Below are 27,972 nucleotides of genomic sequence, written 5' to 3'. Positions count from 1 at the left end.
ACAGCACCACATGAGATTGCCCCATAGACCTACATAAGAACAGGAAGCACAGAGGGGTTAAAAAGGCCCCTCCCCTTCAACCCATTAAGTGTTTTCCTGTAACTATGGAGCAGCAGTACAGAGAGGTTGTTACCTCTATGATCCAGGACAGGTTTGTTTGGAGTCCATGCAGTTCAAGTCGGGCACTGCTGGGTCCCCCTCTTCTGCACACCAGCTCGTGCCTCTTTGGAGGTGCCTCTCTGGTCCCACTCCTGGTCCTCTGCGGCGCTCCAGGAGTTTATTTGGTGGGACCGTTTCCTGGCTGGCCTCGGGTGCTTCATGGTTCCCCTGGCTGCATTCTGGCTGGCCTCAGGTCCGTGACGTCACACGTACACGCTCCCTGATTGGTTGACCACCGGAAGTCCCGCCTCCAAGATGGTGCCATACGCCGGAACACTTCTGTGGGAGAAAGGGCACCAGATTCAAACAAGGAAATGTATTTAAATATGGCCCATACCTCTGTCACCATTGGTGGATCAGGTCCTTCTCGCTCTACATCTTTGGACCCGGTAACCCAGTGAGTATCTGACCCTTAAATGGGCACTGTCATTAAACATGACTTTTAATATTTGATTCACTGTGCCAAATAACTTTTGTAATTTGGCTTCAATTTAAAAAAATAAAAAAAATGTTGTTAGTTTTGCTGCTGTATACTTCTGGCACCAGGGGTAACTCTTCTTGGCCAGAACACTTTGTCTGGTCAGAATCTCAGATTTTGCTCTCCTGCTTGTGATGACAGTAGACCAAACTCAGAAAGTGTTTCTCTGCAATGAGCTTGACAGCTGAAAAGAGACTTGCTGAAAGATACATGGACTGAAAGCTGCACAGAGCTTAAAAGGGTACTCCGGTGAAAACCTTTTTTTTTTTTAATCAACTGGTGCCAGAAAGTTAAACAGATTTGTAAATTACTTCTATTAAAAAATCTTAATCCTTCCTGTACTTATTAGCTGCTGAATACTACAGCGGAAATGCTTTTCTTTTTGAAACACAGAACTGTCTGCTGACATCACGAGCACAGTGCTCTCTGCTGACATCTCTGTCCATTTTATGAACTGTCCAGAACAGCATATGTTTGCTATAGGGATTTCCTTGGACAGAGATGTCAGCAGAGAGCACTGTGGTCGTAATTCAGCAGACAGCTGTGTTTCAAACAGAAAATAATTTCCACTGTAGTATTCAGCAGCTAATAAGTACAGGAAGGATTAAGATTTTTTAATAGAAGTAATTTACAAATATGTTTAACTTTCTGGCACCAGTTGATTTAAAAAAAAATAGTTTTTTTCACCGGAGTACCCCTTTAAGGTATTCTAATCATCACAGCACTGCAATGATGTTAAGGGTGGTCCCCCAGCAGGCTTCAGTGATGTCATGCCTGCTGGGAAATTTCCACTTTCTCCTGCTGGGAGATTGCACTATGTGAGCAAGAATAAAGGTATGATAGAGAGCTTTTTAAAGCTCTGATTTTTTTTTTAAGGGGGGGAGTAGTGTTAGGAATAGTTAGGGAACATAGGCTGCGTTAGTTTAGAAAAGTTTATTTGGTGGCAGGTACTTTTTAAGGGTTCACTTACTTTGGGGGAGGGGTTTTCTCTTTATCCCCTGTTCTTATGGGTGTCTGTCTTTCCTTTTAGGGAGACAAGGAGGCCCTGAAGAAATCAAGAGGTTTCTAGGGAATTAAAAATGAAAGTTATATAATGTTTCTCTGAATTCTCAGGAAGGTGAAATTTTGGAAGCTTTTTTCTCATAGGGAAGATAAAAAGTATTACTTCCCCTGAAGATTTAAATGTATTATTGAGTGCAGTTAGGAGTACTATGAATTTACCTGATGCTCCTGTAGCGTCCTTTTCAGGATCAAATGTTTGCAGGTCTCAGACCAAAGAAGCAGCAGGTTTTTAATGTTCATGAACACATTAAAACGTACCTGTCATTGTGCAAAAAAAAGTACCTGTTCCGGATCATGTACATCTCATGGCTCTATATCCCTAACAAATAGCAATTATATGTTGCTCACTTGCTTTTTTTCTTTCCTTGTGGAGGGGGTGTGTCCATCTCTCTCCCTCACTGTGGATAACTCCATCTGAGTCTGGGAGCAGCCTGGCAGTCTGCAAATCACTGCATAGTAGTTTTTATGCATATATGATCTATCTGTTCCTAGTAAAGCTGGATGTTAATCAACATAGCTGTCACTGTGTGTCATTCAGCTTTCACCGACTGATAAGCTTCTTTGTTATTCAGGAGTCAGAAAGCTTTGGCTGTTCTAGCATGCTGGGAGTTGTAGTTTTGCATTGCAACAGCTGGAGCTGCAGTGTTTATAAAGCACTGTGTTAGAGCAGTGTTGCCTTTAGCTGTTGCAAAACTACAACTCCCAGCATGCCCACACATCCTTTGTCTGTAGTTTTGCAACAGCTGGAGACACACAGCTGGAGAATACACAGCTCTAAAGAGTTTTACAAAGATTGTACCCCCAGATGTTGTAAAACTACAACTCCCATCATGGGAGTTGTAGTTTAGGAACAGCTGAAGGCTGTAGTGGTGCAATGGGGATCTCCTATACTGGATACCAACACACGTTACAGCCAGTATCCAGTATGCTGCAAAATACAGAGTAGTCTTTCTGACAGATGACCCCTAGTGGTGGCTATTTTTATTTTAGAATTTTTGTAAAATTGAAAATTTTTTTAAATGTATATTTAAAAAAGTCATCAGTAGTACTACAAAATATAAAACGTTTTTCATAATGACAGTGCCTCTTTAATAATCTTATTCTTGAAGAATGGCAAGATCCTGAAAAAGTATAAAAACTTCTAAAGAGTTCCATTCCAGGTTTCCCTAAAGGGTTACTCTGGGGAGCTAAACCCATTGTCCATCCTTTCCCTCTCACCAACCTATTTGTCTAAATATCATTCATTGGCTATATAGAGCAGTTTCCTCCATCTTTCAGCTGTTACATGCAGAGAGTGAGAGAGGGACATCATTATCAGATCCACTTTGTTTTTATGCAAAGCCCTCACTGTGACTAGCCCCCACCCTCCTAGGAGGCAAACACTGCGTGATTTCTGTCTGGCTTCACAGCCACACCTCCCCTACCCTCCCTGTGTGATCTTACCGGTGTCTCCTGTGAAGATTCTCAGTCACAACTCAACACAACTGTGCTCTTTGCCTGCTATAGATCTAATCACTGACTGCTGCCATTCAGAGAATTACATAATTTATTGCTGAGGGGGAGGATAGCTTGAAAGAAAAGTCTTGTACAGTGTGTGCTTCTGTGTTTACAACAACACAGCATGTGCATAGAGTAAAATCAATTGTCTGGCAGCCATTAAACAGAGCCGCACTGACTTCTGGGAGTTGTAGTCTGGGCTGCAAGCAAGAAAAAAAGGATATTCAGGAGACAACCGGGACCACAGGAGCTAGCAAAATCACATGGATAACGACAGGGGACACAGAACAGGTATTGTGGTGGCTTTGGGGCATTTTTATTTTAACTTCCCCGCATCCCTTTTTAATGATGATGTGAAACTTGAAATCCCAAAAATAAACGTTCAAGACTCTAAGGTTGTTAAAAAAAAATAAAAAATAAAGTTTTTACCTGTCAACCCCTTAAGGACAGGGACATTTTTAATTTTTTTCACTTTCGTTTTTTCCTCCTCACCTTGTAAAAATCATAACTCTTTATATTTTCCACCTACAGACCCATATGAGGGCTTTTTTCTTTTTTTTGCACAACCAATTTTGCTTTATAATGACACCAATCATTTCACCACAAAATCTATGGCAAAATGAGAAATAAAAATATTTGGGGGGCAAAATGAAAAAAAATAAACTCATTTTGTTACCCTTTGGGGTTCAGATTCTACGCAGTGCATTTTTCTGTAAAAATTACCCCTTATCTTTATTCTGTAGGTCCATATGGTCAAAAGGATGCCTAATTTATATAGGTTTTATTTTATTTTACTAGTTTAAAAAAATTATAACTACATGCACCAAAATTAGTATGTTTTAAAATTGTCATCTTCTGACCCTTATGACCTTTTTATTTTTCCACATACAGGCATGTATGAGGGCCCATTTTTTGCACCGTGATCTGAAGTTTATGGTAACGATAAACTTTGTTTTGATGGGACTTTTTCATCACTTTTTATAATTTTTTTACGCATGTGGCGATACCCCATATGTTTTATTTTTATAATGTTTGCATATTTTTTTTATATGGAATTTGGGAAAAGGGGGATGATTTAAACTTTTAGTATGGAAGGGGTTAAAGGGGTATTCCAGGGAAAAACTTTTTTTTATATATCAACTGGTTCCAGAAAGTTGAACAGATTTGTAAATTACTTCTATTAAAAAATCTTAATCCTTTCAGTACTTATGAGCTTCTGAAGTTAAGGTTGTTCTTTTCTGTCTAAGTAATCTCTGATGACACGTGTCTCAGGAAACGCCCAGTTTAGAAGCAAATTTCCATAGCAAACCTCTTCTAAACTGGGCGGTTCCCGAGACACGTGTCATCAGAGATTACTTAGACAGAAAAGAACAACCTAAACTTCAGAAGTACTGAAAGAATTAAGATTTTTTAATAGAAGTAATTTACAAATCTGTTTAACTTTCTGGAGCCAGTTGATATATATAAAAAAGTTTTTTCCTGGATAACCCGTTTAATTCACATTTTATTAACTTTTTTTTTCTCTAGCTTTTTTTTTTTTTTACACCATTTTTTAAGCCCCCATAGGGATTTATTACATGCAATCTTCTGATTACATACTGTTCAATGCTATGCCATAGTATAGCATTGATCAGTGTTATCGATGCTCTGCTGCTCCATGCCTGCTCATCACCATTCGGACGGAGAGGAGGCAAGTAGGGACCCTCCCCCCCCCCCCCCCCTCCATCCTCTCAGCTGTTCAGGACGCCGCAATTTCACCATTAGACACTGGTCCTGGCGACATTATCTAATGCTGTTAGGCGTGCTTTGTGGCTCAAAAATTGGCAAGTAACTCCAGGACACTGCAGTCTCTATCCTAAATGAATGTGACCACTTTCAGCTCTCTCTGGAGAACAAGATGTCTTTTGAAATGGTGGTTAAAAAGGAAGATCTTTATAAGGTGTGTTTCTTTGATCCTGTACTCGTCAATAGCCATAACAACGGGCACCAGTCTCTGAGGCTGGGGTGCTAATGTAGGAGACATTCAGTTGCAGTGTTTTTGGTCGCAGGACATCTAGGCTTGTTTCTCGAACTTTAAAGAGTTAAAGGCAGTCTCAAAAGCCTTAAAAATTTCAAAAGACCTCATAAAAGAATAATATGAAAATTTAATCAGACAACATAAGAATGGCCTTCATCAAGGAGGGACAGTACACTCTCTCCTAAAATCTCAAAAAATACATGTTTTTTTTTTCTGGGCAGAACAAAATGTAATCTCTCAGTGGTTCATCAAAAAGGGATACAACTCTGAAGCAGACTTCCTAAGCCAACATCTTGTAGATTCGGGCGAATGGGAACAAAACCCGCAAGAGTTATAGCCTTTGGTGGAAACCTGGGGATACTAGGAGATCTATTAGCCAAAGGTCAGTACCAGAAAGTTTCGTGCTTCTCTCTGAACCCAAAGGATGGCCCAGAAACAGTGGAGGTTCAACAAGAATGGTCATTCAATCTTGCCTATGAATTTCTAGATGGGGAATGCTCCGGTTATCTTCATAGCTTCAATATGGCCAAAAAAAGTTGGCTTATCCTGCTGAAAGCACTTTCGCTAGTGGAACCTATTCTTCTATCTCTGAGAGTTGATTTATTGAGCCAGAGCCCTCTTTGTCCCAATGGACAGGAAAACATTCAGCTGGCAGCGTGGCTACTGAGAGGTATGTCTTAGAAAAAGAGACTTTCTGGTAAGGTTATAGGGGGAGAATTAGCAAAACCTGTCCAGAGGAAAAGTTGCTGAGTTGCCCATAGCAACCAAACAGATTGCTTCTTTCATTTTCGAAAAGGCCTCTGCAAAATGAAAGCGATCTGATTGGTTGCTATGGGCAACTCAGCAACTTTTCCTGTGTTTAAATTATTTGATAAACCTCCCCTATAATAGACACTCTACTAAAGAGTAAGAAAGTCTCGACTACCTATATAGAACTCCCCCATGGGATAGCAATTTGTTTTTATTTGCTTTAACCAAAAAACTTTTTCAACCTCTACAGGAATCCTCTATTAAAGGTACTCTGGTGGAAAAAAAAATTCAAAGCAACTGGTGCCAGAAAGTTAAGCAGATTTGTAAATTACATCTAGTTAAAAATCTTAACTGTCCAGAGTACAAACAAATGCCCATAGCAAACCTCTCCTCCTCTGGACAGTTCCTGACACGGACAGAGGGGTCAGCAGAAGGCACTGTGGTCAGAATGAAATGAACTATACAACTTCCTCTCGAGCATACAGCAGCTAAGAAATAGAAGGATTAAGATTTTCAAATAGAAGTTATTTATAAATCTCTTAAAATTTCTTGCACCAGTTGATTTGAAAAAATTTGTTTTCCACCAGAGTACCCCTTTAACTTCCTTATATGGAAAACAGTTTTTCTTGTAGCAATCACCTAAGCCAGAAGAGTAGGTGAAATTAAAGCCTCGTCCACTTATTTGACCGTCCTTGAAGATGAGATCATCTTGAAATTAAATCTTGCCTTCCTTCCAAAGGTAGTAACCAATTTTCATGGATCTCAAGATAACATTCTGCCTGCATTCTGTAATAACCTAAAGAATGAAAAAGAAAATAATTTTCATACTCTAGATGTTAAATCAGTGTTACATTACCTTAGTGTCAGCAAGCCACGGCGGAAGGACTTAAATTGTTCATTCAATTACAAGGACAAAATAAGGGAAAAGGCATCTAAAAGTTCCATCTCCAGATGGCTTAAAGGGGTACTTCGCCCCTAGACATCTTATCCCCTATCCAAAGGATAGGGAATTAGATGTCTGATATCGGGGGTCCCACCGCTGGGAACCCCTGAAGACTGGCGATGTAGGAGCCGGAAGCTTGGGACGTCACGCCTCGCCACCTCAATGCAAGTCTATGGGAGGGGGCGTGGTGTGACGTCACGAGCCTCCAGCCCCTGCATCGCCAGTCATCAGGCACTTCGCTCCGTGCACCAAATGACCGGGTACTGCTGGAGAGATCACGGGATGATCGGACATCTTATCCCCTATCTTTTGGATAGGGGATAAGATGTCTAGGGGCGGGGTACCCATTTATGTCAGCTATCGGAGAAGCTTACAAGTCTTTTAGGTAAAGACGTTCCAGAAGGGCTTAAGGCTCATTCTAAAAGGGCCATTGCGGTTTCCTGGGCAGAAAAGACTTCAGCCTCCCTTGAGCAGATTTGAAGAACGACAACGTGGTCTACCCCGCATACATTTTTCAAGCACTACAAGCTAGGTGTGGCCTCTTCCCAGGACCTTGATTTTGGTTGAAAAGTGCTACAGGTTGCGTTCCTTCTCTAATCACCATTTATATGGTAAATCCCATGTGGTGCTGTTGTGAGGGAAGAATTGAAAAGTTAGAATTATGACTACCGATAATTTAGTTTTCATGAATCCATCATGACAGCATCTGTTTATTTCCACCCTTACGTGCATTTTTAATATATGCTCTCGTAGTCATTTATAAACATTGAGGGGTTGAAGGGGAGGGGCCTTTTTAACCTCTGTTTTTCCTGTTCCTATGTAGACCTTTGGGGGCAATCTCATGTGGTGGTGTTTTGATGGACTCATGAAAACTGAATTATTGGTAAGTCATAATTTACACTTTTTAGTGGGTTACCTCTACTAATTATAGAGTTTTATTTTTTAAATTGATGGGGAAGACACAAGGGCCCTCGCGATTCCTTATTTTATTTGTACCTGATATATTGAATTAATCAATTCTATTGTTGCCTTGAATGGTCTCGCTGGACCTATTCATCTTTTTTCCTATGTCTTTACTTGTTTTCTTTCCTTTGCTCTGATTACCCTATTCCAGATATCCCAATTAGGAAATACTTGAGGACTGTTTCTTATGTGTTGTTTTGTATGCACTTTATTTTTTATATATTTTTTATTTTATTTTTTTTCTCAGGCACTCCGGGTATTGTGTGTTTTTTAGTTAAAGGGGTATTCCAGGCAAAAATTTTTTTTTATATATCAACTGGCTCCGGAAAGTTAAACAGATTTGTAAATTACTTCTATTAAAAAATCTTAATCCTTTCTATAGTTATTAGCTTCTGAAGTTTTCTGTCTAACTGCTCAATGATGATGTCACGTCCCGGGAGCTGTGCATGATGGGAGAATATCCCCATAGGAACTGCACAGCTCCCGGGACGTGAGTCATCAGAAAGCAGTTAAACAGAAAAAAACAACTCAACTTCAGAAGCTAATAACTATTGCAAGGATTAAGATTTTTTAATCAAAGTAATTTACAAATCTGTTTAACTTTCCGGAGCCAGTTGATATATAAAAAAGTTTTGGCCTGGAATACCCCTTCAACCTCTACCACATAACATATGATTTTTTTCAATTTTTGAATGTTAAGTAATATATCATCTTTTCTTGCAGTATGGCATGCTGCTTTATCAGAACTACAGAATCCCTCAACAGAAAACCTTGCACACAAACTTCTCTGCACCAGTAAGTCTCCAAAATCTATTTATTTTCTAACTACTTTAGGAACATCTTCAGTCCGATTTAAAAATTAAAGTGAGCCTGTCCAGAAGTTTCATTATGCCCAAATCGAATAGACAGACTATCCTAATACAATGGAGTGTGATTTCTGATACACAATAGTGGATAGAGAAGAGAGATATAGATGTATAGCTTTCTCTAAAATATTGCCAAATTTGCAGCTGTTTACAGGTTGTGTAATGGGTGTTACATTTAGGAAATTTGGCAATAAACACTTTTTATGGTGAATAAGTAAATTTTTATGCAAAGAATGATCAAAAATCTCAGATTAAGAAATGCTGCACATTTTTTCAATCCACAGATTTCACCATTTTCAATTAAATGTGAATATCTGAATGTGACCACTCCTTAAAATGTCAGCAGCTAATCAATGCTTATAAGAAACATCAGGTATCCCAACGGGCATTGAAAACTGTTTAAATCTAGATAAAAATTGTATTCCATTGTAACTTTTTTGGGCTGGAGTATAAACAAAAATAATACCTACCTGCTTTCGTCCCCAGCAGCTCCCATTGACACTCATTCCCGGTGCCCTGCTACTCATCTTCTCTCTGCTTCCAAGATGAGGTGGTGGAGCAAGACTAGCAAAGACTAGACACTGCTCTGGCCAGTGATTGGCTGAGCCATTAAGTGCTGCTGTGACTAGTCTTGGAAGTAGGGAGAATACGCAAGCGGCGTGAGACCGGGATAGGAAAGTGTCACTTGTTCGACTCGGCCCATCTCATTTAATTTCTATAGGTATGAAGACATAGCAGTTTGCAGGAAACTGTCATTTGCAAACTGTTTTTGTTCTAGGGGGATATGACTGCAACCTAGCAACAACAGATGGGTATAAGAGTCTTTTTTCTGATGTTCTGTCGGAAGAGTGAAAATGTAGCATCATGTGACTTGCCAATAAGGCAGCTCACAAAAGCACAGAAATAAGACTCAGATGGGTACACAAATTGCTCACAGAGCTCTTACCTTAAAGAGATTCTCCATTTCCCCTTCAGTGAGAGAAACCCTAAGAAGATGGGCTGACCTCAGTGACAACAAAAGTTTTAAGTATTAATACCTCTACCTGCCAAATCCCCATAGCATCCAAAGGATTACACCTAACCAAAGCCAATATATTTCATTATGGTCAAAAGATGTAATCTAATACTAAGCTCTTCCTAGGAGATCGATTGCTATGCTTCCAACAGTTAGCAAATGTGTTCTATTGCCCCAAACAGAAATACATACTCAAACATGCTCATCTCTCTCCTAACCAACCTCTTTCACCTGACTCCAAACTAGCCCATCTTAGGAAATGACAGACAAGGATTATACAGAAAAAATAATCACAACAGACCCATGCAGTATAAACCTTTGTATTGTCAATATCCTCTGTCTAGAGTCTTTCAGTTTCTGAAGGGCATCTGTAGTGTCTAACAAATGTTTAGGACCTTTATAGCATATTTCAAAATGGTGAGGAGATAGCCCTCTTGCTGCTGCTTTAGATGCAGCTGCTTCTCTCAGAGAACAAGGTTTTAGGATATAGGTATCTTTACTAGCTTCCCTCATAGTACCTAGTATCCAACCTCTAATGGTGGTTTCTTCGGCTTTGCGAAAGGGTGTTCTAGAGACAGAGATTAGTACTCTTCCCTCTGTAAGGGGCTGATAGATCCAAAAAGGTTCACAAGGTATTACTAATCAGGAATTTCTGAACGAATGGAGAGTAGCATTAACATATACTGTTCTAACTGTTAACACGAACATAAAGAATTGCAAAACCTGAAATAATAATTGATAAGACAAAAGCTGCATTAAAGGAAATATCAACAAAAATATACAACTATGAATAATGCGCTAAAACCAAAAATTGAAGGAGCAGAAAAAAGCTTCATGAATATGAAAAAAGTATAAATGCCAAAGATCTCATTGATTATGCACGCAATAAAATATGACTGGAGGAAAACAAGAGCCAGATCTAAGTCATCAAAATCCATCTTAAAAAAACATATAAAAAACAAGTAAGCTTTTCTGACTCCGCTACATTCAGTAGTGCATCTTCAGATAACCATACAGATACAGAGAATCAGGAACTGGGACTGATAATAGGCCTGAGCATTTTTGACTAAGCAGCCCATTTCGGACATGGGTGTGGCTATGCGAAGGCGGAGCCATAAAGGGGAGGGGTAAGTGTCCATCATAGTTGGGTATAACAGGTAACAGAAAAAAAAAATATATATAATGTTGGCACCCCTGAAATTTTTCAAGAAAATGAAGTATTTCTCACAGAAAAGGATTGCAGTAGTTTTGCTATACACATGTTTTTTCCCTTTGTGTGTATTGGAACTAAAGCAAATAAGGGAGGAAAAAAAGCAAATTGGACATGTCACACCAAACTCCAAAAATGGGCTGGACAAAATTATTTGCACCCTTAACTTATTTGGTTGCACACCCTTTGGAAAAAATTACTGAAATCAGTCGCTTCCTATAACAATCAATAAGCTTCTTACACCTCTCAGCCGGAATGTTAGACTACTCTTCCTTTGCAAACTGCTCCAGGTCTCTTATTGGAAGGGCACCTTTTCCCAACAGCAATTTTAAGATCTCTCCACAGGTCTTCTATGGGATTTAGATCTGGACTCATTGCTGGCCACTTCAGAAATCTCCAGCGCTTTGTTGCCATCCATTTCTGGGTGTTATTTGACTTATGTTTGGGGTCATTTTCCTGATGGAAGACCCAAGATTTCGGACGCAAACCCAGCTTTCTGACACTGCTGTACAGTGCGACCCAAAATCCGTTGGTAATCCTCAGATTTCATGATGCCTTGTACACATTCAAGGCACCCAGTGCCAGATGCAGCAGAACAACCCCAAAACATTATTGAACCTCCACCATATTTCACTGTAGGTACTGTGTTCTTTTCTTTTGTAGGCCTCATTCTGTTTTTGGTAAACAGTAGAATGATGTGCATTACCAAAAAGATTTGCGCTGACACTGATTCTCCCTAAACCTGCAGGACAGCTTGAATATCTTTTGGAACTTGTTTGGGGCTGCTTATCCACCATCCGGACTATCCGGTCTTGACACCTTTCATCAATTTTTCTCTTCCGTCCACGCCCAGGGAGATAAGCTACAGTGCCATGGGTTGCAAACTTCTTGATAATGTTGTGCACTGTGGACAAAGGCAAATCTAGATCTCTGGAGATTGACTTGTAACCTTGAGATTGTTATTTTTCCACAATTTTTGTTCTCAAGTCCTCAGACAGTTCTCTTCTCCTCATTCTGTTGTCCATGCTTAGTGTGCCACACACACACAGCAATTTGAAAGAAACAAGAACAGAGACACCAATGCGCAAATACATGCAGGTAAACAACTCGTTTTGAGGGGCCGGACTCCCTCTTCATCAGGAAGAGGGGGTCCCGCTCCTCGAAACGCGTTGTTTCCCCGCATGTATTTGCTAAATAAATGGTTTATTTTAACAAGTCGTTCCTTGCCGGTTATTTCAATAGCCTGATCCCCAAAAGAGAAGAGCGCCGCGGATTGCACCTTTTCCCGGGAGATTATATCTTCCATACCCTGGATTACACACAGACACACAATGCAAAGACTAAATGAACTTTTCTCCTTTTATCTGCTTTCAGGTGTGATTCTTATATTGCCCACACCTGTTACTTGCCCCAGGTGAGTTTAACCCCTTAAGGACGCAGCCCATTTTCACCTCTAGGACGAAGCCCTTTTTTGCAAATCTGACCACTGTCACTTTAAACATTAATAACTCTGGAATGCTTTTACTTATCATTCTGATTCTGAGATTGTTTTTTGTGACATATTCTACTTTAATAGTGGTAATTTTTTGTGGTAACTTGCATCCTTTCTTGGGGGGAAAATTCCCAAATTTGATGAAAATCTTTTAAATTTAGCATTTTTCTAACTTTGAAGCTCTCGGCTTGTAAGGAAAATGGATATTCCAAAAAATTTTTTTTTTTGGGTTCACATATACAATATGTCTACTTTATGATTGCATCATAAAATTGACAAGTTTTTACTTTTGGAAGACATCAGAGGGCTTCAAAGTTCAGCAGCAATTTTCCACAAAATTTTCAAACTCACTATTTTTCAGGAACCAGTTCAGGTTTGAAGTGGATTTGAAGGGTCTTCATATTAGAAATACCCCATAAATGACCCCATTATAAAAACTGCAACCCCCCCCCCCCCCCCCCCAAAGTATTCAAAATGACATTCAGTAAGTGTTTTAACCCTTTAGGTGTTTCACAGGAAAAGCAGCAAAGTGAAGGATTAATAACTCTGGAATGCTTTTAGTTATCATTCTGATTCCGAGATTGTTTTTTCGTGACATATTCTACTTTAACTTAGTGGTAAAAATTTTTGCTAACTTGCATCCTTTCTTGGTGAAAAATCCCAAAATTTGATGAAAAATTTGAAAATTTTGCATTTTTCTAACTTTGAAGCTCTCTGCTTGTAAGGAAAATGGATATTTAAAATATTTTTTTTTTTTATTCACATATACAATATGTCTACTTTATATTTGCATCATAAAGTCAGGGACCAGTTCAGGTTTGAAGAGAGTTTGAAGGGTCTTCATCTTAGAAATACCCCATAAATGACCCCATTATAAAAACTGCACCCCCCAAAGTATTCAAAATGACATTCAGTCAGCCTTTTAACCCTTTAGGTGTTTCACAGGAATAGCAGCAAAGTGAAGGAGAAAATTCACAATCTTCATTTTTTACACTCGCATGTTCTTGTAGACCCAATTTTTTAATTTTTACAAGGGGTAAAAGGAGAAAATGTATACTTGTATGTGTAACCTAATTTCTCTCGAGTAAGCACATACCTCATATGTCTATGTAAAGTGTTTGGCGGGCGCAGTAGAGGGCTCAGAAGGGAAGGAGCGACAAGGGGATTTTGGAGAGTACGTTTTTCTGAAATGTTTTTTGGGGGGCCTGTCGCATTTAGGAAGCCCCTATGGTGCCAGAACAGCAAAAAAAAACACATGGCATACCATTTTGGAAACTAGACCCCTTGAGGAACATAACAAGGAATAAAGTGAGCCTTAATACCCCACAGGTGTTTCACGACTTTTGCATATGTAAAAAAAAAAAATTTTTTAATTCACTAAAATGTTGGTTTTCCCCCAAATTTCACATTTTTTTAAAGGGTTAATAGCAGAAAAGACCCCTCAAAATTAGTAACCCCATCTCTTCTGAATATGGAAGTACCCCATAAGTGGACCTGAAGTGCACTGCAGACGAACTACAATGCTCAGAAGAGAAGGCGTCATATTTGGCTTTTTGAGAGCAAATTTTGCTCAGGGGGCATGTCGCATTTAGGAAGCTCCTATGGTGCCATGACAACAAAAAAAAAAAAAAACATGGTATACCATTTTGGAAACTAGACCCTTCACAGAATGTAATGAGGGGGTACAGTGAGCATTTACCCCCCACTGGTGTCTGACAGATCTTTGGAACAGTGGGCTGTGAAAATTTTTTCATTTTTACGGACCACTGTTCCAAAGATCCGTCAGACACCGGTGGGGTGTAAATTCTCACTGCACCCCTTATTACATTCCATGAGGGGTGTAGTTTCCAAAATGGGGTCACATGTGGGTGTGTTTTTTTTTTGTGCGTTTGTCATAACCGCAGTAACAATCAGCCACCCCTGTCCAAATCACCTCAAACTTACATGGCGCACTCTCCCTTCTGGGCCTTGTTGTGCGCCCCCCAGAGCACTTTGCGCCCACATATGGGGTATCTCCGTACTCGGGAGAAATTGCGTTACAAATTTTGGGGGGATTTTTTCCCTTTTACCTCTTGTGAAAATGAAAAGTATAGGGCAACACCAGCATGTTAGTGTAAAAATGTTTATTTTTTTTACACTAACATGCTGGTGTAGACCCCAACTGTTCCTTTTCATAAGGGGTAAAAGGAGAAAAAGCCCCCCAAAATTTGTTAGGCAATTTCTTTAGAGTACGGCAATACCCCATGTGTGACCCTATACTGTTGCATTGAAATACAACAGGGCTCCAAAGTGAGAGCGCCATGCGCATTTGAGGCTTAAATTAGGGACATAGGGGTATTTTATGCCAGTGATTACCAAACAGGGTGCCTCCAGCTGTTGTAAAACTCCCAGCATGCTTGGACAGTCAATTGCTGTCCAGAAATGCTGGGAGTTTTTGTTTTGCAACAGCTGGAGGCTCCATCTTAGAACCACTGCCGTACAATACGTTTTTCATTTTTATTGGGGAAACGGGGTGGTAGGGGGGGCAGTGTACGTGTGTATATGTAGTGTTTTACTCTTTATTTTATGTTAGTGTAGTGTTTTTAGGTTACATTCACATTGGAGGCAGATTACACTGAGTCTCCCGCTAGGAGTTTGAGCTGCGGCGGAAAATTTGCCACAGCTCAAACTTGAAGAGGGGAACTCACTGTAATCTGCCGCCAGTGTGAATGTAGCCTGTACATTCACATGGGAGGGGGGTCAATACTACAACTCCCAGCATGCACTGACAGACCATGCATGCTGGGAGTTGTAGTTTTGCAACAGCTGGAGGCACACTGGTTGGAAAACCTTGAATTAGGTTCTGTGACCTAACTCAGTATTTTCCAAACAGTGTGCCTCCACCTGTTGCAAAACTACAACTCCCAGCATGTACTGATTGCGGAAGGGCATGCTGGGAGATGTAGTTATGCAACGGCTGGAGGCACGCAAGTACAACTCCCAGCATGCCAATACAGCCTTATGCTGTTCCTGAATGCTGGGAGTTGCAGTTTTGCAAGATTTAGAGGGGTTCAGGTTGTAAATCACTGTCCAGTGGTCTCTAAACTGTGGCCCTCCAGATGTTGCAAAACTACAACTCGCAGCATGCCCAAACAGCAAACTGCTGTCTGGGCATGCTGAGAGTTGTAGTTTTGCAACATCTGGAGGGCTACAGTTTGAGACCACTGCATATTGATCTACAACCTGAACCCCTCTAAATATTGCAAAACTACAATTCTCAGCATGCCCACACAGCAAACAGCTGTCTGGGCATGCTGGGAGTTGTAGTTTTGCAACATCTGGAGGGTCACGGTTTAGAGACCACTGTAAACTGTGGCCCTCCGGATGTTGCTAGGCAACAACTCACCTGGCAGGACCCGGATGAATTGCTGCCACACGTGGGGGATCCCCGCATGGAGGATCGCGCTCCGGGATCCAGGTAAGGGACCTTCGGCGCCGGTCCCTGGACAGTTCCCCCGTTTTGCCCGGACACAGATAGGTGGGCAAAGCGGGGGAACCGAACTTTAACCCCCCCTCCCCCGGTCTGCTATCGGTCGGTCGCTCGGCCGACCAATAGCATGGATAGGAGGAGTGGCACCCCTGCCACCAAACTCCTATCCCTTCAGGGGGATCGAGGGTGTCTCGGACACCCCCGATCCCTCTTATTTTCCGGGTCACCAGTGACCCGAATGACCCGGAATCGCGCAGATCGCAGGTCTGAATTGACCTGCGATTTGCGCCCATCGCGGTCATGGGGGGTCTCAGGGATGCCTGTTAGATAACAGCAGTCATCCCGGCCCGATCACCGCTACCGGTGACGTGGCGCCCCTGGAACCCCGCGACATACATGTACGTCGCCGCGCTCCAAGTGACACTTTGCGGCGCCGTACATGTACGTCGCTCGTCGTGAAGGGGTTAAAGGAGCATCACATGCTTGAAACAATCTTATTTATCCACAATTTGGAAAGGGTGCCAATAATTTTGTCCAGCCCATTTTTGGAGTTTGGTGTGACATTATGTCAAATTTGCTTTTTGTCCTCCCCTTTTTGGTTTAGTTCCAATACACACAAAGGGAATAAACGTGTATAGAAAAACGTGTTACTGCAATCCTTTTCTGTGAGAAATACTTCATTTTCTTGAAAAATGTCAGGGGTGCCAACATTTATGGCCATGACTGTGTTTGTTTGTGTGTGTATATGTATGTATGTGTGTGTATGTATATATATATATATATATATAAAGTAAATAAATACATACATACATACATACACACACATTGATTGCATTGCGATTCCACCACTAGTATCAAGCAACATGGGGGTTAATACGAGAACAGGATCGCAATGAAGACTAACTGAGTCAGCGATGGTGCTAGGATATAAACTAAAGGACATATGTGTCAGATATAGGGTTAAAGAGAACATAGAGATATCCGCACTCACCACCAAATTTACAACTCTGAGCTCCTATTTAGAGACGCCCGTGGACCTCGGCTGCAGAGATGCGTAGCGCTCAGAGGCACGAGATGCCTCTGAGCGCCACGCATCTCTGCAACAGAGGTCCACCGGCATCTCTAAATAACTCAGTCATTAATCTGGCAGTGAGTTTTGAGATCTTTTTTTTTTTTCTCTAACTCTATCTATATATCTATATGTATGTATATGTATGTGTGTGTGTGTGTGTGTATATATGTATATATATATATATATATATATATATATATATATATATATATATATTATAATATAATCATGGAGGTGTGGTAAGCCGCCTGCACCCTCCACTCTCGAGCTATGCTGAGTGCACATCATAGCCTGGACCTGCATTACCCCTTAAGATGCCACAATCAAAGCTGATCACTGTGTCTAAAAATCCTGAAGTTAACTGCCAGTTGGCCTCAGGGATGCTGACTTGGACATCGCAATTACACCGCAATGATCCCAATCAGCTGTGAGGAAAGCTGGAGGTCCCTCAACCTGCTCCATGCATCCGATCGGTGCTCCTTTACTGCTGCAAGCCATGGCAGGCATTAGTAAAGGAGCGTTGATTACAGTGATCACTGCTATGCTATGGCATAGCATTGATCAGTGTATACAATCTACAGATTGCATGTAATAGTCCCCTATGGGACAAAAAAAATGAATCGCCCCCTTTTCAAAAAAGTTTAAGTAAAATAAAAAATATATATATTTATATAAAAAGCCTTTCTCTTATAAAATGAAAAAACACACCTTTTTTTTTTTCCATTAAGCGTACGTTAACACGGGCTGATCCACAGTTTATTTTATGCTGCTGAAGGACCGCTACATGTTGCCTTTAGATGTGCCTGCTAGGATCGGCAATATGCCGCTAGGAGCAGACACATTGAAGCGATGTGAGAGTTGCCGTGCATGCGCAGTGTACTCGCACACATTGTGGCCACTCCCCATGCTCCATGAGCTAGGTTGAGAGTGGTCGCGATGTAAGAGTACACTGCGCATGCGTGTTGCGACTCTCACATCATAGTGTGTCTGCTCGTAGCGGCGTATTGCCGCTCCATGCATGCACATCTAAAGGCACCATGTAGTGGTCCTTCAGCGGCGGATCCGCATCATAAAATACACTGTGGATCCGCCTGTTAGAACGTACCCTTAAGGGAAAAAAAACCCTGTCACATAACATTGAAAAAAGTATCGGTAATTGGTATCGGTGAGTACTTAAGAAAAGGTATCGGGTCATCCCTACATATTACCATCATACTGTTAAAGACCAAATCCTGTATACTGAGACAAATATTAACAATAATACCAGTATACAAGGAGGAATATTACCACCATACATATTACCATTAGAGATCAGCAATTTTTTTTAAAACTCTATTCGGCCGATTTGCCGAATTTTCACCCAAAAATGTTTAGGTCCGAATTTATTTGCGGTGAATTGCTATTAAAAACGTCTATTTCCCGCCTACAGAGAGTCTCAATAGGGGTGTAGAATTCAACAAAAAAGTTGCCCCCAGAGGAAGGAAGGACGTAACGAGAACAGCAAACAACAATTGTGCCCAAAAGGCACCAATGCCCTTTTCACCCCTCTCTCTGTAAAACTTAACTTTTATTTTATATTAATTAGAAAATAGGAGGACAATTAAAACCACAAAAATGGTCCCTGTTCTTGGGGTCCATTACCCTCACCGGGATTTATGCTGTTCACTAAGAACTAGCTTATTATTCCTGGTGAGGATATTCAGTGTTACACACTGATTAGAGGCTCAGTTAATTTTATTATATCCAATTCATGGGCATCAGCACCTGCAGTGTGCCCTGCCTTTACTGATATGCCAGAGGGACCATTTTGCAATTAAAAAATAGGGGTGTAGAACACTTTGCCTTGCTGTAACACGTATAGGGTGTGAGCTGGGTTGGTGAAAGAATACTGTTATTCAGTATGACACGCAGATCAGAAGCGTCGCTATTAGAATCCCTGTCGCAGAGCGGCCGAATTTTCCCCCAAAAATGTTTTGGTCGAGAATTTATTTGTGGTGAATTGCTATTAAAAACGGCTATTTCTGGCCTACAGAGAGCCTCAATAGGGGTGTAGAACACTTTTCCTTTCTATATGTGAGCTGGGTTAGTGAAAGAATACTGTTATTCAGTATGACATGCAGATCACAAGCATCGCTATTAGAAACCCTGTCGCGGAGCGGCACAATGACAAAGCCTCAAGGTGGCATCTGTATGAGAAGACCATATAGTGGCTGAATGACACAGCATGGAGGTGGTGGCAGCATGAGGAGAACATATAGTGGCTGAATGACACAGCCTAGAGTTGGCGGCAGCATGAGGAGACCATATAGTTGCTGACACAGCATGGAGGTGGCGGAAGCATGAGGAGACCATATGGTGGCAGTATGAGACAGCTTGGAGCTGGCATCAGCATGACGAGACCATATGGTGACAGAATGAAACGGCCTGAAGGTGGCGGCAGCAGCAGCATCAGGAGTCCTGAAAGTGACCTGGTGACGGTGGATGGCAATACCAGTTACGAAGGTGGGTGAAAAAAGGAGAACTTGGCATCAGATTTGTGGCATCAGGCGCGTGGCAGGATCAGAATAGTAGCTGAGGCAGGTAGGCAGAAGAAAACTGTCTCTTTTCTGAGTGTTAGTGGTGTGCACAAATAAGTATTGAGGATATGCAATATGTAGAACTTAACTTTTAATAAAGCTTAGGATAAAATATATGGACCCACAATCTATTTTTTAAATCAAACAAAAGGAAAGGTGAGCAAAAAACACCATGTGCCTAACTAGCTGGCACTCCCACACCCATGACAAATTTTAAATCTTATGGAAGCCTTGGCTCTCCTATAAACTGCACTTCTGTCCAATCCAACAGTAATACTTGATTGTTACCTGCAACCTCCCCCTATTGGCAGCTGAAGTAGCCTTTATCCTCCCTATTTGTAGTGGGAAATAGGGAGAGGTTCCTGTGTGGTGCCACCCTTTTTTCGGAGATTAACACTTGCCAAGAAAGGAATTAATAATGCGAGAGTAGGGCCTTACAGAGTAAGGCCCTAATGCATATCCTCAATACTTGTGGTCTGATGAGGAGGAATGCCTGTAACTGGGGAGCAGTGCCTTAAATACTTAAATATGTTTAGCACTATCCATATTTGGGAAGTGTTGGTGTGGCACCATGGTCAATCTACTTTGACGCATCAGGTATTGGTGGGTGGAAATCCTGGCTGATCCATGCCTGATTCATCTTCACAAAGGTCAGTCTCTCCACATTTTTCGTGGACAGACGAGTTCTCCTTGGGGTTACTATGGCCCCAGCTGCACTAAACACCCGCTCTGATGGCACACTACTGGCTGGCAGGACAGCTTTTCCAGGTCAAACTCTGCTAGTTGCAGCCACAAAGCCACAAGTTTGGCTACCCAGAAGTCCAGAAGCTCTTCAAGCTGTGTTGGCATAGTCATGTCAAGGTATGCCACCACCTGCTGGTTCATGTCCTGCTCTATGTCTACCTGCTGCTGATGAGTTGCTTCACTATGCGGGTGAAGAAAGCTACTCAATCAGTGACTGTAGACTCAGGATGGAGCTGGTACTGCTCCTTTCACCCTCCCCTCTCCAGCAGCCATGGCAGTGGAAGGTGAGCGCAGAGGGCCCTCTCCCCCGAGTCAGACCTACGAGAGGATGGACTATGACGCAAATAGGCATTGGCCAACTGACTACGTAGGATGTCTCTGTAGTAGGTCAGTTTGTCCTCCCTCTCAGTGGGTGTAAAAAAAATAAAAAGGCCCCCATTTTGTGTCGGTAGCGAGGGTCCAATAAGGTGGAGAGCCAGAAGTCATCCTGCTGCTGAATGGGGACAAAACGGCCATCACTACGCAAGCAAGTGAGCATACATTGTGCCATTTGTGCAAGTGACTCGGAGGGGCTCCCTGCCTCCATCTCTACTGCATACTGCCATGATGTGTCTGGGTCCTCTGCCTTGCCTTCTTCATAACCCTCTCGCTCATTTAGCTGCTCCTGCTCCTCCTCTCCTGACAGATGACTAGAAAATCCACCCATCTCTCGAAACCTAAACTGTGCTCCACTGTGCCCCTCTGCCTCCTCCAGTTCAGCACCCACAGGGCTCATGTGGCCGTGAGATGTATGCGCCACGTCGCCAGTGCCCTGACCAGCCATTGTTTCGAACACTTGTTGTAGTAGATGAAGCAGTGGAATTACATTGTTCATCCCCTAATCCTGTGGCTTCCTCAAAGGGCCTGACTAAACGGCAGGTGTCACGTATGAGCTGCCACTGGTTGAACAGTTACACAGGGGAGTCCCCCTATCCGCTTTGATCATTAAGAAATCGGTGATGGCTTTTCTCTGTTCGTACGGTCGGTCCAACCTATGGAGGGTGGAATTCCAACGTTTGGAAAAGTCGCAAGTCAGACTATGTTGGGGGATACTGTTTTGACACTGAAGATCAAGGAGGGGGTGTGCATTGCGGTGTAAGAGTGGCTGAAGTGCATGAAAAGTTTCCTTCCCATTGTTAGGATGTCTTGCAGATGGGGGGAACACTTCAGGAACCGATTGACAACCAGATTGAACACGTGTGCCATGCTGGGCGCATGTCTCCGGCTTCCTTGACGCAGCGCAGACAAGATGTTCTTCCCGTTGTTTGTCACCATGGTTCCCATTTCCAGTTTTCGTGGTAAGCCATGATTCGATTTCTTCATGAATGACTTTTAGCAGTTCTTCCACTGTGTGACTCCGTTTGCAAAGACAAACCATGTGAAGAACAGTGTGACACAGCCATGCCCTGCACACATGGTTTGTTGGAGGGGCACTTAGACTTGTCCATACAGTGGAGGCTGAGGACACGGGGGAGGATGAGGAGGCGGAGTCGCACACTGTCACAGGACTAACTGCCTGAGAGCGTGGAGGAGGAAGCGGCGTGACCTGTCAAAGTTGGTGTTGTGGCTGTGCCAGAACCACATTCACTCAGTCTGCCGTAAAGGACATGTATTGTCCCTGACCGTAGTTACAGCGCCTCACGTTGATGCTGCCGTGCACTTTGGTACACACCGTCAGGCTCAAGGACTGGCCCACCTTCTGTTCCACAAAATTGTGCAGGGCTGGTATTGCCTTCTTCAAAAAGAAATGACTGCTTGGGACTCTCCACCTTGGCTCGGCACAAGCCATCAGCCATCACAAGCCAAAGGTTCAGAGTCCACCACTTGAAATGGGAGGGACTGCAGCACCAGCAACTTGGACAGGAGCACATTTAGCTTCTGCGCCGTTGGATGAGTGGGTGCATACTGTTTTCTCTTGGACATGGCTTCGCCGATGGATTGCTGGCAAAAGTACTGACTAAGTAGAAGGAGCAGGAGCATCTGAAGCGACAGAAGGAGGGTATGACACACAGCTCCCTTCAGCTGAGGTGGTGGAGCTTTGGCTGGCTGAAACAGGGAGCGGCGTGCCACTGGGTGATACAGCAGGCTAGACCACCATATCGGAGCCACGGTTCTCCCAGGCCGCTTTATGGTGACGCTGAATATGTTGACGCAGGGCCGTGGTGCCATCATTGCTACTTCCGCTTGGAGTCAGAAAGGAATTTTTACCTCTAGTAAGAGTTTTTTTTTTTTTTTTTTTTTTGCCTTATCCTGGATCAACTAAGTAGGGACTCTTTAGGGTTATAGGTTGAACTTGATGGACTCTGGTCTTTTTTCAACCTTATGAACTATGTTACTATTTTACCCTGGGCACGTTTGGCTCCAGACTTTCCACTTCTGCCACCATGCTGACTGCCAACCATGCTACCACCTTGCTGGCTCAGCTGCTGCCTCACGAGCAACCTGCAACCCTCTTCTGATGATGATGATGAAGAAGAAGCCCCTTCAGCACCCGACTCCCAAGTGCGATCGACTTCATCATCATAGAGTTGTCTGCACATCACTGATGTCCTCAGGTTCCTCGACAGTGTCTGCTCCAGGAGCCGGAACGCTCACAACACCACCTCCCACGCCACTCTCCTCATCACTACTTGCCCGGCTAGTGGAAGAAACATCGGATGTCTCTTTTGGTTGGGGAGTAGCTGCTGACTGTCCTCTAGATCGTTCTCAGTAAATAGTGTAGCTGAACCCACAGCATAAGATACTTCTGTGAGGGAGGGAACAGCATAGGACAGAGGCAATGGGAGGACAGGGACTGCTCCCAGGCCTTGCCAACTGAGGGTTGTGTCTGAGAAACTGACTGTTAACTGGGGGGGTCAGATGTCACTTTTGATGAAGTGGATGACCGTGTTAACCAATCGATGATGGCAGCTGGGTTGCTGGTCGAGACACCACCGCTAGCTGATACCGCGACTCCTGCTGCCACTCGCCCCTAGTCTGCTGTGACCTCTGCCTGATGAGTTTAGGCCACTGCCACTCCTCTATACACATCCTTGCACTTCTCTGCCTGACATATACAGTGGGTATATGAGGCGAGTACAATACACTCCACTACACTTAAAAACAGTATTTGTCTACAACACCAGCAGGTGTGTATTTTTGCCTGGCCTTTCACAGTATCTAGGCCCTTAACCCCTTAAGGACACAGCCCATTTTCACCTCTAGGACGCAGCCCTTTTTTGCACATCTGACCAGTCACTTTAAACATTAATAACTCTAGAATGCTTTTACTTATCAATCTGATTCAGAGATTGCTTTTTCATGACATATTCTACTTTAACATAGTGGTAAATTTTTGTGGTAACTTGCATCCTTTCTTGGTGAAAAATCCCCAGATTTGATGAAAAAATTGAAAATTTAGCATTTTTCTAACTTTGAAGCTCTCTGCTTGTAAGGAAAATGGATATTCCAAATATTTTTTTTTGGGATTCACATAAACAATATGTCTACTTTATGTTTGCATCATAAAATTTACGTGTTTTTACTTTTGGAAGACACCAGAGGGCTTCAAAGTTCAGCAGCAATTTTACAATTTTTCACAAAATTTTCAAACTTGCTATTTTTCATGGACCAGTTCAGGTTTGAAGTGGATTTGAAGGGTCTTCATATTAGAAATACCCCATAAATGACCCCATTACAAAAACTGCACCCCCCCAAAGTATTCAAAATGACATTCAGTAAGTGTTTTAACCCTTTAGGTGTTTCACAGGAAAAGCAGCAAAATGAAGGAGAAAATTCAAAATCTTCATTTTTTACACTTGCATGTTCTTGTAGACCCAATTTTTGAATTTTTACAAGGAGTAAAAGGATAAAATTTATACTTGAATTTGTAGCCCAATTTCTCTCGAGTAAGCACATACCTCATATGTCTATGTAAATTGTTCGGCGGGCGCAGTAGAGGGCTCAGAAGCGAAGGAGCGACAAGGGGATTTTGGAGAGTATGTTTTTCTGAAATGGTTTTTGGGGGGCATGTTGCATTTAGAAAGCCCCTATGGTGCCAAAACAGCAAAAAAAAAAAAACACATGGCATACCATTTTGGAAACTAGACCCCTTGGGGAACGTAACAAGGAATTAAGTGAGCCTTAATACCCCACAGGTGTTTCATGACTTTTGCATATGTAAAAAAAGAAAAAAAAAATCACTAAAATGTGTTTCCCCCCAAATTTCACATTTTTGCAAGGGTTAATAGCAGAAAATACCCCCCCCAAAAAAAATTTGTAACCCCATCTCTTCTGAGTATGGAGGTACCCCATAAGTTGACCTTTAGTGCACTACGAGCGAACTACAATGCTCAGAAGAGAAGGAGTCACATTTGGCTTTTTGGAAGCAAATTTTGCTCTGGGGGCATGCCGCATTTAGGAAGCCCCTATGGTGCCAGGACAGAAAAAAAAAACACATGGCATACCATTTTGGAAACTAGACCCCTTGGGGAACGTAACAAGGGGTAAAGTGAACCTTAATACCCCACAGGTGTTTCACGACTTTTGCATATGTAAAAAAAAATTTTTTTTTTTACACTAAAATGCTTGTTTTCCCCCAAATTTTACATTTTTACAAGGGATAATAGCAGAAAATACCCCCCAAAATTTGTAACCCCATCTCTTCTGAGTGTGGAAATACCCCATAAGTGGACGTGAAGTGCACTGGGGACGAACTACAATGCTCAGAAGAGAAGGAGCATCATTGAGCTTTTGGAGAGAGAATTTGGCCATGTGCATTTCCAAAGCCCCCCGTGGTGCCAGAACAGTGGACCCCCCCACATGTGACCCCATTTTTAAAACTACACCCCTCACGGAAGGTAATAATGGGTGCAGGGAGAATTTACACTCCACTGGCATTTGACGGATCTTTGGAACAGTGGGCTGTGCAAATTAAAAATTTTATTTTTCATTTTCACAGACCCCTGTTTCAAAGATCTGTCAGACACCTGTAGGGCGTAAATGCTCACTGTACCCCTTATTACATTCCGTGAGGGGTGTAGTTTCCAAAATGGGGTCACATGTGGGTATTTATTGTTTTGCACTTATGTCAGAACCGCTGTAAAATCAGCCACCCCTGAGCAAATCACCAATTTAGACCTCAAATTTACATGGTGCACTCTCCCTTCTGAGCCTTGTTGTGCGTCCCCAGAACACTTTGCGCCAACATATGGGGTATCTCCGTACTCAGGAGAAATTGCGTTACAAATTTTGGAGGCTTTTTTTCTTTTACCGCTTGTGAAATTTTAAAGTATGGGGCAACACCAGTATGTTAGTGTACAAAAATGTTTTTTTTTTACACTAACATGCTGGTGTAGACCACAACTTTACCTTTTCATAAGGGGTAAAAGGAGAAAAAGCCCCCAAAATTTGTTAGGCAATTTCTCCAGAGTACGGCGATACCCCATATGTGACCCTATTCTGTTGCCTTGAAGTACGACAGGACTCCAAAGTGAGAGCGCCATGCGCATTTGAGGCCTAAATTAAGGATTGCATAGGGGTGGACATAGGGGTATTCTACACCAGTGATTCCCAAACAGGGTGCCTCCAGCTGTTGCTAAACTCCCAGCATGCTTGGACAGTCAATGGCTGTCCGGAAATGCTGGGAGTTTTTGTTTTGCAACAGCTGGAGGCTCCGTTTTGGAAACACTGCTGTAGGATACGTTTTTCATTTTTATTGGGGGGAAGGGGGGGGCAGTGTACGTGTGTATATGTAGTGTTTTACTCTTTATTTTATGTTAGTGTAGTGTTTTTAGGTTACATTCACACTGACGGCGGATTACACTGAGTCTCCCGCTAGGAGTTTGAGCTGCGGCTGCAGCTCAAACTTGAAGCGGGAAACTCACTGTAATCCGCCGCCAGTGTGAATGTAACCTGTACATTCACATGGGAGGGGGGGGGGGGGCAAAACTACAACTCCCAGCATGCACTGACAGAACGTGCATGCTGGGAGTTGTAGTTTTGCAACAGCTGGAGGTACACTGGTTGGAAAATACTGAGTTAGGTAATAGAACCTATTACCTAACTCGGTATTTCCCAACCAGTGTGCCTCCAGCTGTTGCAGAACTACAACTCTCAGCATGTACTGATTGCCAAAGGGAATGCTGGGAGATGTAGTTATGCAACAGCTGGAGGCACGCAAGTACAACTCCCAGCATGCCGAGACAGCCATTTGCTGTTCCTGAATGCTGGGAGTTGTAGTTTTGCAAGATTTAGAGGGGTTCAGGCTAGAGATCACGGACAGTGGTCTCTAAACTGTGGCCCTCCAGATGTTGCAAAACTACAAATCTCAGCATGCTAAGACAGCAAACTGCTGTCTGGGCATGCTGGGAGTTGTAGTTTTGTAACATCTGGAGGGCTACAGTTTAGAGACCACTGTCGGTGATCTCTAGCCTGAACCCCTCTAAATCTTGCAAAACTACAACTCCCAGCATGCCAACACAGCAAACAGCTGTCAAGGCATGGTGGGAGTTGTAGTTTTGCAACATCTGGAGGGCCACAGTTTAGAGACCTCTCTCTAAACTGTCGCCCTGCAGATGTTGCTAGGCAACAGACTCCCGGACACGCGGCGCCATACTCACCTCCACCGCCGCCATGATCACAGCCTCCGCCGGGTAAGTGACCGCCGCTGCCGCCGCCGCTATTACACGGTTCCCCCCGCTGTGCCCGGACACCGATGGGTGGGCATAGCGGGGAAGAACCGAACTTTAACCCCCCCCGCCCCCAGTCTGCTATTGGTCGGCCGCTCCGCCGATCAATAGCAGGGATAGGAGGGGTGGCAACCCTGCCACCTCACTCCTATCTCTTCAAGGGGGATCGAGGGTGTCTTGGACACCCCCGATCCCCCTTATTTTATCGCGGCGCCGCCATTGATGGGCAGGGGGAGAGCGCTCCCCCTGCAAACACCGTAGATGCCGTGATCAGAACTGATATGCATACGTCCAATAGCGGGAAGGGGTTAAGACTTAAACAGGAACAAAATGATAAACCACTTAGATGTATGCACAGGTTACACTTAATAGAGGACAATATGCTTTTATTTCACTGCTCACCCTAACTGGCTGGCTACTATTAGCTTTTCAGTTGTTTTACATCAGTGCTGCAGCACACAGGCTCTTTGTACTACACCCAAAATTGCACTCTCTCTCTCTTTCACTCCCTTCCCTATCAGTGCTTCTAGTCTGGACTTGGACTTGAGGTGAATCGCTGCTGTAAAAAAAGCTTTTCTGTGTAACACACTGCTATCTGTCCCTCTCTGCAATAGTACGCTGATATAACTGGGAGGTAAATTGCTGCTGTAAAAATGCTTTTCTGTGCAACACACAGTGCTCTCTCTCTCCCCCTCCCCCCCCCCCCTCTCTCTCTTTCTCTCTCTCTCTCTCGCTCTCTCTCTGTGTCTCTCTCTCTCTCTGTCTCTCTCTCTCTCTGTCTCTCTCTCTCTCTCTCTCTCTCTCTCTCTGCATTAGAACACTGATGTGACTGGGAGGTGAATCGCTGCTGTAAAAATGCCTTTCTGTGCAACACACAATGCTGTCTGTCCCTCTCTCTCTCTCTCCGCAATAAAAGGCTGAAGTGACTGGCCGCAAGATGGCTGCAGATTAT

The 27,972-nt window shown here is 42.9% G+C and overlaps 1 protein-coding gene and 1 long non-coding RNA gene across 15 annotated transcripts in view; one reads left to right on the top strand and one right to left on the bottom strand.

The window, feature by feature from the left end:
* Positions 1-27,972, top strand: part of GRB10 (growth factor receptor bound protein 10) — a 395,303-nt gene that overhangs the window by 286,886 nt on the left and 80,445 nt on the right. For all 14 annotated transcript variants that reach the window (XR_008844002.1, XM_056520328.1, XM_056520326.1 and 11 more), the window contains one exon: positions 8,593-8,664. Coding sequence is in view for 13 of the 14 variants with exons in the window: in XM_056520328.1 (XP_056376303.1) it covers positions 8,593-8,664 (72 nt within the window). In the remaining variant the exon portion in view is untranslated. The remainder of the gene's footprint in view (positions 1-8,592; positions 8,665-27,972) is intronic.
* LOC130273467 (uncharacterized) lies at positions 19-9,428 on the bottom strand. The gene is made up of 3 exons (XR_008844003.1): positions 9,206-9,428; positions 6,603-6,759; positions 19-438 (listed from the first exon to the last, which is right to left on the bottom strand). It is a non-coding gene; the product is annotated as an uncharacterized LOC130273467 (long non-coding RNA).

Source organism: Hyla sarda, chromosome 5, assembly GCF_029499605.1.
Source record: "Hyla sarda isolate aHylSar1 chromosome 5, aHylSar1.hap1, whole genome shotgun sequence".
Taxonomy (NCBI): Eukaryota; Metazoa; Chordata; class Amphibia; order Anura; family Hylidae; genus Hyla; species Hyla sarda.
The sequence above is the reverse complement of the archived record's forward strand: the minus strand, read 5'-3'. Positions and strand labels throughout refer to the sequence as shown.